Here is a 13,553-nt window from a genome sequence, read left to right on the forward strand (position 1 = left end):
ACCCCCACCCTCCACTATCCAACCCCACCCCAGCCCCACCCACCTCACACCCCCACCCTCATCCCGCAACCACCCACCCCTCCACCACCCCCACTCACTACCTACTTATTTTTTAAAGTTTCTATTTTATTCTTTACCTGAGTTTTATTAATATACATAAGCTAATTTCTAATTAAGAGTTAAGGGTATTTTAGTAAACTTATAAGTTATTATACAGTACCATACAGTAAATGTTATTAAACTACAGCAAACGATACAGTCTATCCAAACATTGTGTTCATTAATACAGTATAATACAATACAACACTATACTGTACCATACCATACTGTACATTAATGAACCACGGGAAACAACCATCCAAACATAGGGTTGCCAACAAAATCCCTCTTTCCCTGAAGTAATGATTTTTTGGTGTTGTGATTTAGTGGGCTTTCTGCATCATCTGATATGCTAATTACATTTGGTTGAACATGTACTGGTTGTGTAATTCTTTTCTACTTCCGTTCAGAATTTAAACTGGGAAGACATGGGCAATTAGCTACTTTGGGATCGCCAATTAGTAGACTAGTTAATTACTCCCTTTCCACTTGCACCAATTTATCCTCGAGTACCATTTGCATTAATTCAAACTCACAAAAGGTTGGACCTACAGCTCCACAATTCCGAATTAAACAAAAAAAGGTGGTAATTTCATGGGTGGACTTAGAGAAAATAATGTATTTACATGGGTGGCACATGACAAAATTAGTTTGAAAAACACCAAAGAAGACTATAATGGGTGATTTCATGGTTGTACCCGAAAAAGGCTAAAGTTATAAACAGTCTCCAAAACTTGTTCGCATCTGTTACTTTGAGACCTTCATGCATTCATTTTCCTATTAGACACTCTAATCTTATCAAATATGTACCTATTAAACACCTCACGCTAACATGACATACAAAGTAATATTCACTTATTATTAAGCGCGTGAATCAATGTTTTAAAATATTCTTAGGGTAGAAAAATGTTTCCCCTCCCTTTTTGAGTTCTCAGCCGAGTCCCTTCTAACGATTTACTATTTTCCTAATTTTTTATTTTTGAATTATTATGTGGATAGTTAGGATTATATATTATTAAAAGATGTAATTAGGGGTCCTTTTGGTTATATAGTGCGAAATAAATTTTTATTTTTGAATTATTATGTGGATGGTTAGGATTATATATTATTAAAAGATGTAATTAGGGGTCCTTTTGGTTATATAGTGCAAAACTCTCGCTTAGACTATCGATCAAACTAGGGGTGGCAAATGAGTCATTTGGGCTAAAATTGGGCGGGTCAAGATAGGTTGAACCTATAGATGGGCCAAAGCCCAACCCTGCCCAAAATTTGTTTAGGCTAAGATGGGCTGGGTCAAGATGAGTTTAATGAAGAGTCATAACCCAACCCGCCCAACTTAACCCACCGTTTCAACATTTTGAAAAACTAAAAATATCGATATTCTTTGATTGTAAATATTCTCTCGCTCATGCTTTTCAAAATAAGCAGTGTTTTGAAAATCCAATTTAAATACTTTTTGGGTATTAGAAAACTCAAACGTATGCTTTTACTCAAAATAATAAAGATATTCACTGTAAATATTTCCTCATAAGTTATCCCAGTACATAAATTATATTCAAAATTATTCCGAAAATAAATCAAAAGAAAATTAAATGTTAATTGATGTAATTTATATTGATTTTGTCAGATTTCTCTCTTTTACCCCTTTGTCTTTATTTATATATTTTTATGGTTGTCTTGTACATAACTAAGAGTGACAAACGTATGTCGGTTATGGGTGGATCAAAAATAGGTTAAACGAAAACGGATAAGCATAGACCCTCAGGAAAAAAATTAGAAACCTAAAAATAAAAAGTTACTAGTAAAAAATTTTAAATAAGGAAATATAAAATAAAAAAATAAAACTAAAATAATCTTTCTAAAAAAATATAAAAATAAATATTTTAATAAATAATAATTAAAAAAAAAAGTTAATCATGTTTTGTAGCTTTTATTCTTATTAATGGAGGACAATTGATGGGTCAGTTTGGGCTCATTTGATGGGCCAATTGACGGGTTGGGCAGGTCACATGAGTTTGGGCTAGTTTTGGCACCGCTAGGTCAAACAGTCCAATTACGATAGACCCAACGAAGAAATTGCACGGTCTTGAATTTTTGTCCTTAAAAATTGAACTTTATGTCTAATTAGGCTTAAATTTTTTAAGGACGCCGAATTTAACTTATAAACTACTTCTAGTGGAGAAAGTTATTTATCTTGAAGGCTAAAAATTAAAGACCAGCACAAAATCCGAATAGAACCTGGAGCACTTTGGGCTTCATCTTTATTTCCTTTTTAATGCTTGTCTGAATAAAATGTGCTTTGATGCAATCATAAAGTCGTTAAACGATTCCATTTATCAAAATCCTTGCAATGGCCGTTTTCAGTCCAAGTTATTCTTCTACTTCCCCACTCCTCCCCTTCAATGACTCGCCGTCAAATTCACCGTTGTTCCCTTCACACCGCCGTAATTTCCGCTGCAATCTCAGAGTAAAAGCCACCGTCAGCCTTGAGTCTCCGTCGTCTTCCGCCACCGGCCGCCGGGATGACTCGCCCGAAGTTTTACTTGAAGTGAAGGACCTATCCGCCGTTATAACAGAATCGAAACAGCAAATTCTAAAAGGCGTTAACCTTACTGTCCGTCGAGGCGAGGTATTCACTTGTGCCTATATATAAATGAATTAGCTACAATTGATTGTTCGTTTATCTGTGCTTTATAATTTGTACCAAGGTTTTACCTGTTTTTGGTAAATTTACCTAGGTATTTAACTGTATTTCATAATTGTACCCAAGTTTTTTGCTATATTTGATCTTTTTACCTGAGTTGTAGCTATATTTGATAAAATTTTACGCAAGTTTTTAGCTGTATTTCATAATTGTACCCAAGTTTTTAGCTATATTTGGTAATTCTACCGCAGTAATTAACTACAATTGATGGTTCGTTTAGCTGTGCGAGATAATTCTATCGAGATTTTAGCTGTCATTCTACCTAAGTTATAGCTATATTTGATAAAGTTACTGAAGTGTTTACCTGTATTTCATAATTGCACCGAAGTTTTTAGCTATATTTGGTAATTCTGCCGCAGCTCTAGCTATATTTGATAATGTCGCTAGAAGATTTTAGCGGTATTTCAGAGTTCTGCTGAAGTTTAGTTATCTTGATAGTTTTACCGAAGCTATTAAGTATTTATGTATTCTGGATTAGTAGGAAAATAGTTTGTCGTATTTCTTTGCTAATTCAATTTAGTGATTTATGTTGGTCTTTCAATTGACTTGAGCCTTGGGGTTCTCCCTTTCAAGGTCTCAAGTTCGAAACCCACTGGGTGCAAACAATTTCTGAGGGCCATCGGACTGGGGAAACCCTGAATTAACCGTGGTGCACTTGCGGGAAACTCCTTGTCGAGGGCCTGTGTACCCACGGGATTAGTCGGGGCTCAAAGAGACTCGGACACCCGTGGCTAATCAAAAAAAAATTGGGAGGCAATTTGTGTATATCTAAGAAATTGGTATTACTGGATAAATGGTTAAATGAATTAGAGATTAACATTAATTTTCTTCTTTTTCTTATTCAATTTGGTTCCTATTATATATATTCAAAGAAATTACTAGTAACTGTATAAAACGCTAATTGAACAAGATTAACAGAAAATTTTCTTCTTTTTTCTTACTCAATTTTTTCCAATTTTTGTCAATTTCCAATAAGATGTAGCCTAATCCATTCCTTTTGGCACAGGTGTAAGCAGATTAGATTTCCAAGTTCTGATTTTGCTGTTATATTGAAACAGGTACATGCTGTAATGGGTAAGAATGGTTCTGGAAAGAGCACCTTTGCCAAGGTTAGCGCTTTTTTGTTGTTTTCCTCAGATCTGCTATTATGCTTTTAGACTTTTCTTACTTCTTTGCGCATCCACAATAGTATATTTAAGTATTTTAATTGATCTTGGTTCTTGGGTGATGTTTCTTGTGCATACACCTTTTCCTTCGCTGTTCTATGTTTCTTCCTCTCCCTGCCTTTTTGTTCTTTTGAATGATCTCTTCGGTTTGCCCTGGCATCATCTTGTTTTGTTTTACTTGGATTTTAGTAGGCATTTGGACAATATTAGGTTGAAGTTGGAAAAATAAAGTGTTTGAAGTTCAAGTTGAAAAGGGGGTATTTCGAAGTTAATTGTATTAGGACATGAGTTTCTGGTGGAAAAAATTTGGAAATTTGTGAGTGAAAACCTTTATTTCACATGAAATACTCGTCAAACTGGTTTTTCAACTTCACTCTCTTTTTCTCCATATTTCTCCTTGCAAACTTCCTGCGGTCATGATTGCTATTTGCAATGAAATGTTGTTCCTTTATCAAAGCTCTTGGTATTGAGTATTGACTGAATTGTTTCAGGTTCTTGTTGGGCATCCAGATTATGAAATTACAGGAGGCAGTGTGTCATTTAAAGGTGAGAATCTACTTGAGATGGAGCCTGAGGAAAGATCTCTTGCTGGTCTTTTTATGAGCTTCCAGTCCCCAGTTGCCATACCTGGAGTAAGCAATATTGACTTTCTTAACATGGCGTATAATTCTCAAAGGAGGAAACTTGGATTGCCAGAGCTGGGACCAATTGAGGTATCTACATGTGACCTTCATATTGTATGAATATTAGCGTACACCATAGGGAGTTTTATGCCTTACTGTTTCTCAACTAGAAGAAGCGGATAGGTAATCTTCCAATCTTGGATAATTCTCATATGCAGTTTTACGGGTACATTGCACCGAAGCTTGAACTTGTCAACATGAAGATAGACTTCTTGAACAGAAATGTAAATGAAGGATTCAGTGGTGGAGAAAGGAAGCGCAATGAGATTCTGCAACTAGCGGTATTCCATGCTCCTTATCTTTCCTTCTCCAATCATGACATGACATCCATGTTTATGTTTCGATGCTGCTGTTTAATGAGTATTCGATATGATCGAGTGTCTATTGTAACCAATTTTTGAGTAACTGTATGATTATAACTTCTTTAAATACTGCTCATGTTGGTCTATACTTTTCAGACCGGATTATTTTAATTATAGAACTTTGTAATTTAGTTTTATATCGAAGGAAGAGATGGTTTCTGTTCTTAACTGTAATAAGCATTTGACTGAAAGTCAAAAGTGTCAGAGCTTTCTAAAGTTTCTTATTTGATACAGGTTCTTGGGGCTGACTTGGCAATACTTGATGAGATCGATTCTGGTTTAGATATTGACGCACTTCAAGACGTAGCAAAGGCAGTAAATGGACTTCTATCGCCAAAGAATTCGGTGTTGATAATTACTCATTACTTACGATTATTGGAATTCATCAAGCCGGCCTATATCCATATCATGGTAAGCAAGTGACTACTCAACTAAGCGCAACGACAAAGAAACAGTTTGACCGCTAGATTTTGTTTGTGATAAGAAGTAAAAGTAGAAGAGGGTTGATACCATCATTAGGAAATAATGAACTATTCCTTTTCCCTTAGGAGATCTTAAAAGCAAGTAAAACTGCATCCTAGATTGCCAAATAGAATGTTTTTCATTCATATGATCTGCATTCTCTAATCTGTGTCAACCTAGCTCTATGATGATGCTCATCTGTTATATTATATACATAAGCTATGCAAAATGTTTTTAGTTGTTTTTAGTATTTATCTTCTTTAAGTTTTCCCCAAGTTTGCGCCAGCATTGGTATGATTCTGATTGTACTATGGTAAAGGTTATATGTGTATTTTTAGGGTCTCCATTACTTGCTTGATCAAGGTTTGGACTAGTTTTGTGTTGTACGTGTACTTCTCCTCTACCCCTCTACCGTTTCATCAGTTTAGTTATCTTTAGTTAATATCTGTTTCCATTTTCAGGAGAATGGGAGAATCGTGAAGACCGGAGACCTATCAATAGCTAAAGTTCTGGAGAAAGAAGGCTACAAAGCAATTTCTGGCGCATAGGGCTGCCATTCTGGTATCGTCTCATCAGCTACACAGGAAATTTTGCTACTGCTCCAACATTATTTAAGGTGGCAATAAGTGATGCTTCCACTTTGCTCATCAAATGACTCAAAATGTTAATACTCAATTGTCTCAAGATGTAAGAGTAACGATTAACCATGCCCCTTGACGTAGGCAGAGGAGGGAATTCGGCTGCCATGAGATTGAGTCATATAATTGTATTTTGTTCCTCCCTGTCTCTTTATCTTTTATGTTTAGGGGGCTAGTTGATTAGTCTATGCCTCTCTTCTTTAAAAAGAGCCTGATGTTCGAGTTTATGTATTTTGTGAAGAGCGTCGATGCTGTAGACAACTTTTTACCTCTTAATTCAATTAGGGACAGTTGTTTTCTTTGGTCCCAAAGTTATTGGAAAAATCTTATTTGGTTCTATTAGTAGTCGAAGAAGCTCATTTGACCACCAATCAGTAGCACATATGTTTTTGGTCTCTACTACCAAATCTCCTAAATTTGTTAATTCTTTAAGCTGAAGTAGAAGTACCAAAACAACTTTTTTCAATACGAAAATGTTAGTATAATGTAGTTTAATAGTTAAAGATCGTTAACTTCTTTGTTAATGGAGGAGCCAAATGAGTAGCATACTATAACTACGAGTTGAATGTACCGTTGGATATCAGAACAAAACAGTCTCTTAGCAAATCTTATTAATAGAAGGTAAACTGCTTTGTTGGAATTCAGAACAATCAAAATTGAAATTGAAGGACCAAAATCACTTAATTATGAGTTAGATCAACAGATTTATCAAAGCTTATGCCATTTCTTTCCTTGGGTCATTCCTCAAGCTTGTATTTCACGATCCATTTGTCAAAGAAAATTGATTCAAATGCCTTGTTCTGCTCGAGTGAACAAAAATGGAGAATCTTAAAAACATATCTTAGAACAGTAACCTTGGACAAATCCATTTGGACATCAGAATTATTTATTTTTTCTCGGAATTTTTACTTTATTTTAAAAATTAGTCTTTGGTTATAAAATTTTGAAATCCAAGTTGGACTTGGTTTTCAAATTTGGAAAAGTGCTCCAAACCTATTTTCTAACTCCATCTTCTTAAATTCCAAATAAAGTGCTCTCTTCTCTTCTTTGCAAAAGGTATAACCAAACACTACTTCATCCTCAACTCTAAATATATTTGAAATCTGTGACCACACGGTTTCTAAAATTTGCCAATACATAGTACTGAATTTAAACACACACACACTGAAACACAACCGGTCATGAAATCACAAGTTGGACGGAAATCGTCAAATAAAAGTTAAATCATCATATAATATATCTACGAATCCTCAAATTTCCACAAGCTAAAAGACACTAATTGCCTTTTGTCTTTGGCCAATTCACAAGTTTAAGAATCACCTGTTCGATTGTATTAACTCTCAAAACCCATTGAACAGATATGGAACAGGAATGAATAAACAAGAACATTGCTGGATATAAGAAGGAAAATAAAAACAAAAACACTTGATGGAAGCCTATAATAATAAGTCAATTTTAAGAGAATAATAGTAATTAATTAAAGGATGATCAGCTTGACTCCTTTGGGAACTTTTCCTTCAAGTTGTCGCCTAACCCGGAGTCTTGCTTTTCGTTCCATTTTGCAGTTTTTCGATGAATATGATGTTTGAATGTGAGGATCAACAGTGAGTTTCTCAAGTGCAAAAGTATATTCAAAAAGGTAAGTTGTAAGTGCAAAATCATTTGTATCGCCGAGATAACCTCTATATATAACATCTTTGAGATGTTCATGGGAACGTTTCTGTATACGGTAAAAACCGGATGTAAGCCAAACGAGTGGAACGGGAACCGGAGGAGGGAATAGGAATGCGCTCGATGCCATTCGCCCTTGACCGGAACAATGCCTGGGCCGAAGCTGAGCAAAGGGACCGACGGATCTACCTTCTGCATCGTTGAATCGGCCAAGCTCGAGGACTCGGGCTTTCATGGCCGTTGGTCCGATCGGCCGTTGGTCCGCGTGGCCGTTATCCCGAGTGGCCGTTTGTCCGTGTGGCCGTTGCAGACGAGCCACGCGCCAGTAGCGTCCAATCATGGTCAACTACCCACCATGCGTGTGTCAGACGGCGCCGTCAGTCTAATCCCACCAAATCCGTGCAGAGCAGTCCTTGTTATTATTATTTTATTACCTCATATTGTAAGAGAACCATGGGAGTGCCACTATAAATAGAGCGCACCCCCTCCTTTGAAGGGGTTGGCTCTTTTTACTTTCAAGGAACACTTGTAGTGGAAGAACTCATTTATACAATCTCCCTCTCAATATTTGATTCGGCCGAGGCCGCCTGCTGTTATCACTATTGCATTTCTTCCATCAAGTATCTCGCATTATTCATAAACGTTTACATTATTAGCAAATTGCCACCAGTAGCCGTTCTATTAAGGAACCCTCAAATACCTATTTTCTCTATTTAACACACATCAAGATCAAAGCACATGTCCTATACCCACTTACAAATTTAATTGATTATCCGAATCCGGGGTAAACAGTTTGGCGCCCACCGGGGGGTAGGATAATAATGGTTTTTTGGCCTTGATTTCTACCATATCCATCAAAACCGAAAACGTCCCTACCCATCTCCGCGAAAATGGACCAAATGGCTGACGTCGAACAGTCCGGTCATGTCAATAACGCCGAGATCGTGGCAGAAAACGAGGAAAGCGGACTACGGGCATTACTAAATCCCACTGACCCGAACCCCGTCGACTCAAGGGAGGGGCTCAACCGGCAAAACACCGTGGACCAAGAGAATGCCACCCTACCGGCCGTTGATCCTCTAAATACTCACAACTCCGCTACATTGTCCCGGGATCGGGGCCGGAGAGAACCGGACGCACCAAACGACGGTGTTAACTTACGTTTAATTTTCGAAATGTTGCAGGAACAGAGAGCTGCAATCGCCGAGCAAGGGATAGCAATCGCTCAGCTGCAGAGCGGAAAGGATGAAGCGGGGCCGGGAAAGACAAGGGGTACTGCCGAAACCGGAAGAAACGAAGCGCGAGTGGTCGAGAGCGACGGCTCAGGAGCCGGCTCCTCTACTGAGGTCCTGACAAATGCTTGAAACTTTGGCAAAACGGGTGGATTCGACCGAAAAAAGGGTCGAAACATACAATTCTCAGGTGGACCAGATACCGGGGGCTCCACCTTTACTGAAGGGGCCGAATTCGAAAAGGTACATCCAAAGGCCTTTTCCACCTAGTGCGGCCCTGAAACTGATCTCGAAGAGGTTCAAAATGCCTGACATACAGAAGTATGACGGTACCACGGACCCGCACGAGCACGTGACCTCATATACTTGTGCCATAAAAGGCAATGATATGGAAGAAAATGAGATCGAGTCGGTGTTACTGAAGAAATTTGGGGAAACGCTGTCGAAGGGAGCGTTGACGTGGTATGACCACCTACCCGAGCATTCGATCACTTCTTTCGAAATGCTCGCCAATGCCTTCGTAAAGCACATGCCGGTGCCATAAAGGTGCATGCCCGTAAGGCCGATATCTTCCGGATAACTCAAAGGGACGGCGAGCTACTACGGGAGTTCGTCACCCGGTTCCAGAGGGAACGGATGGAACTCCCCCCGGTGCCAGAAGAATGGGCCACACAAGCTTTCACAAAGGGGCTCAACATGCTAAGTTCAGTTGCCTCGGCCAAGTTGAAAGAAAATTTGCTGGAATACGAGGCCGTGACATGGGCCGATGTACACAATCGGTATGAGTCGAAGATTCGGGTGGAGAATGATCAGTTTGAGCTCTCTCCGGTAAAGTTAAAAGTGAATAGAGGTTTCGAGAAGTCGAGGAAAGGTTATGAAATGAAGTCTGAATCATCAAAAGAAAGGTTTCGGCCATACTCCCATTCGGAGAGACCAAATCTCAGGTCGGAAAGGTCAAGGGAGATCCCAAACCACTTCTCCGGTCGAGGTAGCAAGCGGGTCGAGCGCCCGTCAAACAGCCGGGGACTCTCGTTCAGGAGCGACGCCGGAAGTTCCGTCAACAATAAGGGCCCACCGAAGATTTCGGAGTACAACTTCAACGTCAATACCTCGGGCCTTGTATCGGCAATTGGTCGCGTCCCGGATGTGCGATGGCCGAAACCACTAAGGTCAGACCCGGGACAGCGGGATCCGAGCGTGGTGTGTGAATATCACGGAACCCATGGTCACAAAACTGAGGATTGCCTCCAGTTGAGAGAAGAGGTAGCCCGGTTATTAAAAAACGGCCACCTCCGAGATCTATTGAGCGAACGAGCCAAAAATCACTACAAAGAAAGGGAAGCTCATCGCAGGGTTGAACACCAGCATACAATCAACATGATAGTTAGGGGTATCGACGTCCCTCGGGGACCGGTAATGAAACGGACCAAGGTCTCAATTGTTCGTGAAAAACGCATCCGAGACCATTCAACCAGGGGCTCTATTTTCTTCGATGACGAAGACGCGGAAGGCATCGTTCAACCGCACAACGATGCACTGGTAATTTCTGTACTTGTCTTTAAAACTAAGGTTAAACGTATTTTGGTTGACCCAGGTAGCTCGGCCAACATCATCCGATGGAGAGTGGTCGAACAACTGGGGTTGCTCGATAGAATTGTACCGGTGGCTCGGTTACTCAGCGGGTTCAATATGGCTAGTGAAACCACGAAGGGAGAGATCTCGTTGCCCGTAAACGTGGATGGCACCATTCAGCAAACAATGTTCTATGTGATCGAAGGGGACATGAAATATAATACGTTATTGGGCAGACCTTGGATACATAGCATGAAGGCAGTTCCCTCAACACTGCATCAGTTGTTGAAATTCCTCATTCCGGAGGGGGTGAAAACCATCCGAGGCGAGCAGCCCGCAGTGAAGGAAATGTTCGCAGTGGAAGAGGCAGCTCCCCGGCCCGAGGAGCCGGCTCAGGAAGAGAAGGGTACAACCGGAGGTGAGGTCCCCCAATAGCAACTAAAGTATGCTGGACCGGATCCAGTGCACGAAGAGGATGACTTCGGGATGCCCAGATCCTTTGTCATGCCGGATGACTCGAACGCGACCAAATCAACCGTGGAGGAGCTGGAGCAGATCATTTTGTTCGAGTTCTTACCGGACAGAAAGGTATACCTGGGCACGGGGCTCACCCCGGAGCTCAGGCGTAAATTAATTGAGTTTCTTCAAGCTAACGCCGATTGCTTTGCATGGTCGCATATAGACATGACAGGTATATCACCGGAAATAGCGTCACACAAACTCAGCTTGGACGGGAAATTTCCCCCGGTAAAGCAAAAAAGAAGGCCCATGGCAGAGCCAAAACACGCCTTCGTGAAGGACGAGGTAACAAAGCTTTTGAATATAAGTTCCATCCGGGAGGTGAAATACCCGGATTGGCTTGCTAACGTGGTAGTGGTGCCCAAAAAAGGTAATAAATTTCGAATATGTGTCGATTATAAGGATTTAAACAAGGCATGCCCGAAGGATTCATTTCCATTGCCTCACATCGACAGAATGATCGATGCGACGGCCGGGCATGAAATGTTAAGTTTTCTCGATGCCTACTCCAGGTATAACCAAATCCGAATGCACCAGGAGGATCAAGAGATAACGTCCTTCATCACCCGCTATGGGACTTACTGTTATAACGTCATGCTTTTCGGATTAAAAAATGCCGGTGCAACTTACCAACGCCTAGTTAATGGTTTGTTCGAAGAACAAATAGGGAAAACAATGGAAGGTTATGTTGACGACATGGTTGTTAAGTCCCTGGAAACAGAGGACCATTTAAAACATTTGCAGGAAACCTTCGATGTGCTCCGCAGATACAACATGAAGCTCAACCCGGAGAAATGTTCTTTCGGGGTGAGATCCGGTAAATTTCTGGGTTTCATGGTGTCGAACCGGGGAATTGAGATCAACCCGGACAAAATCAAGGCCATCGAGGATATCGAGGTCGTGAACAACATAAAAGGGGTACAGAAGCTCACCGGGAGGATAGCGGCGCTGAGCCGTTTCATATCGAGATCCTCGGACAAGAGTCACCGGTTCTTCTCTTTGTTCAGAAAGAAGAACGACTTCGTTTGGACACCGGAGTGCCAAGAAGCCCTAAGGGAGTTGAAGAAGTATTTGTCCAGCCCCCCGTTGCTGCATACACCGAAGACCGATGAGCCACTTTTCCTCTACCTAGCAGTCTTCGAAATGGCGGTAAGCGGCGTTTTGGTCCGAGAAGAATCAGGTACGCAATTCCCTATCTATTATGTAAGTAGAACTTTGGGGGATGCAGAGACCCGTTATCCCCATTTGGAAAAGCTGGCATTAGCACTGGTAAGCGCTTCCAGAAAGCTTAAACCCTATTTTCAATGCCACCCCATATGTGTAGTAACCACTTACCCTTTAAAAAACATCATGCATAAACCTGAGTTATCCGGTAGATTAACAAAATGGGCTGTAGAAATTAGCGGTTACGACATCGAGTACAAGCCTCGGACGGCCATCAAATCCCAAATCTTGGCCGATTTTGTGGCAGACTTTACCCCGGCCATGGTCCCCGAGGTCGAGAAGGAACTTTTGCTGACCTCGGGAAAGACCACAGGCATTTGGTCTCTACATACGGACGGGGCCTCGAATCTTAGAGGTTCCGGACTAGGGATTGTCCTTAGGAACCCGGCCGGGGATGTCATCCGACAGTCCGTTAGAAATGATAGATTGACTAACAATGAAGCCGAGTATGAGGCTATGATTGCAGGTTTGGAATTGGCTCGAAGCATGGGAGCCGAAACAATCGAGGCAAAGTGCGACTCGCTTTTGGTCATGAACCAGGTGAACGGCGTATTCGAGGTAAAGGACGAACGGATGCAGCGGTACCTCGAAAAAACCCAAGTGGTACTTCATCAATTTAAAGGATGGACCATGCAGCACATACCGAGGGAGCAGAACAGCGAAGCCGATGCATTAGCAAACTTGGGATCCTCGGTCGAGGGGGAGGAAATCAACCTCGGGGCAACGGTGCACTTATCAAACACGGCCATAGAAACCGGGCACGTCGAAATATACACAATGGGCTTAACCTGGGATTGGCGCAACAAGTACATCGACTACTTGTGTGATGGTAAGCTCCCAAATGACCCGAAGGAGTCACGATCACTACGGACCAAGGCTGCCCGTTTTTGCTTGGTGGACGGTCAACTGTATCGACGCTCTTTCCTCGGTCCTCTGGCTAAGTGTTTGGGCCCCGGTGAAACGGAATACGTGATAAGAGAGGTACACGAGGGAACCTGCGGCAACCACTCCGGTGCGGAAGCTTTGGTTCAAAAAATTATCAGGGCCGGTTATTACTGGAATCGAATGGACGAAGACGCGAAAAGTTTTTTCCGACGATGCGACGGGTGTCAGAAGCATGCTCCGATGATTCACCAGCCCGGGGAGTTGCAGCATTCGGTGACCTCACCTTGGCCTTTCATGAAGTGGGGAATGGACATTGTGGGTCCGTTGCCTCAGGCA

General features: G+C 41.3%; 1 protein-coding gene across 1 annotated transcript; it reads left to right on the forward strand.

Annotated features, from left to right (window-relative positions):
- Window positions 1–2,303: 2,303 nt before the first annotated feature.
- On the forward strand, window positions 2,304–6,438 carry LOC132638369 (ABC transporter I family member 6, chloroplastic). The gene is made up of 6 exons (XM_060355283.1): window positions 2,304–2,728; window positions 3,862–3,912; window positions 4,461–4,682; window positions 4,811–4,933; window positions 5,249–5,425; window positions 5,938–6,438. The coding sequence occupies exons 1-6, from the start codon at window positions 2,450–2,452 to the stop codon at window positions 6,022–6,024; spliced, it is 939 nt and encodes a 312-aa protein (XP_060211266.1). The 5' UTR covers window positions 2,304–2,449; the 3' UTR covers window positions 6,025–6,438.
- The last annotated feature ends 7,115 nt before the right edge of the window (window positions 6,439–13,553 follow it).

The sequence above is a fragment of the Lycium barbarum genome, chromosome 1, assembly GCF_019175385.1.
Source record: "Lycium barbarum isolate Lr01 chromosome 1, ASM1917538v2, whole genome shotgun sequence".
NCBI classification, from domain to species: Eukaryota; Viridiplantae; Streptophyta; class Magnoliopsida; order Solanales; family Solanaceae; genus Lycium; species Lycium barbarum.

What these genes read in the sequence shown, in the direction of transcription:
- LOC132638369 (XM_060355283.1), top strand. Translation starts at nt 2,450, where the DNA reads ATGGCCGTTTTCAGTCCAAGTTATTCTTCTACTTCCCCACTCCTCCCC. An exon ending in ATGAGATTCTGCAACTAGCG is followed by an intron (nt 4,934 to 5,248) that starts GTATTCCATGCT and finishes TATTTGATACAG; the next exon opens with GTTCTTGGGGCTGACTTGGC. An exon ending in CGGCCTATATCCATATCATG is followed by an intron (nt 5,426 to 5,937) that starts GTAAGCAAGTGA and finishes TTCCATTTTCAG; the next exon opens with GAGAATGGGAGAATCGTGAA.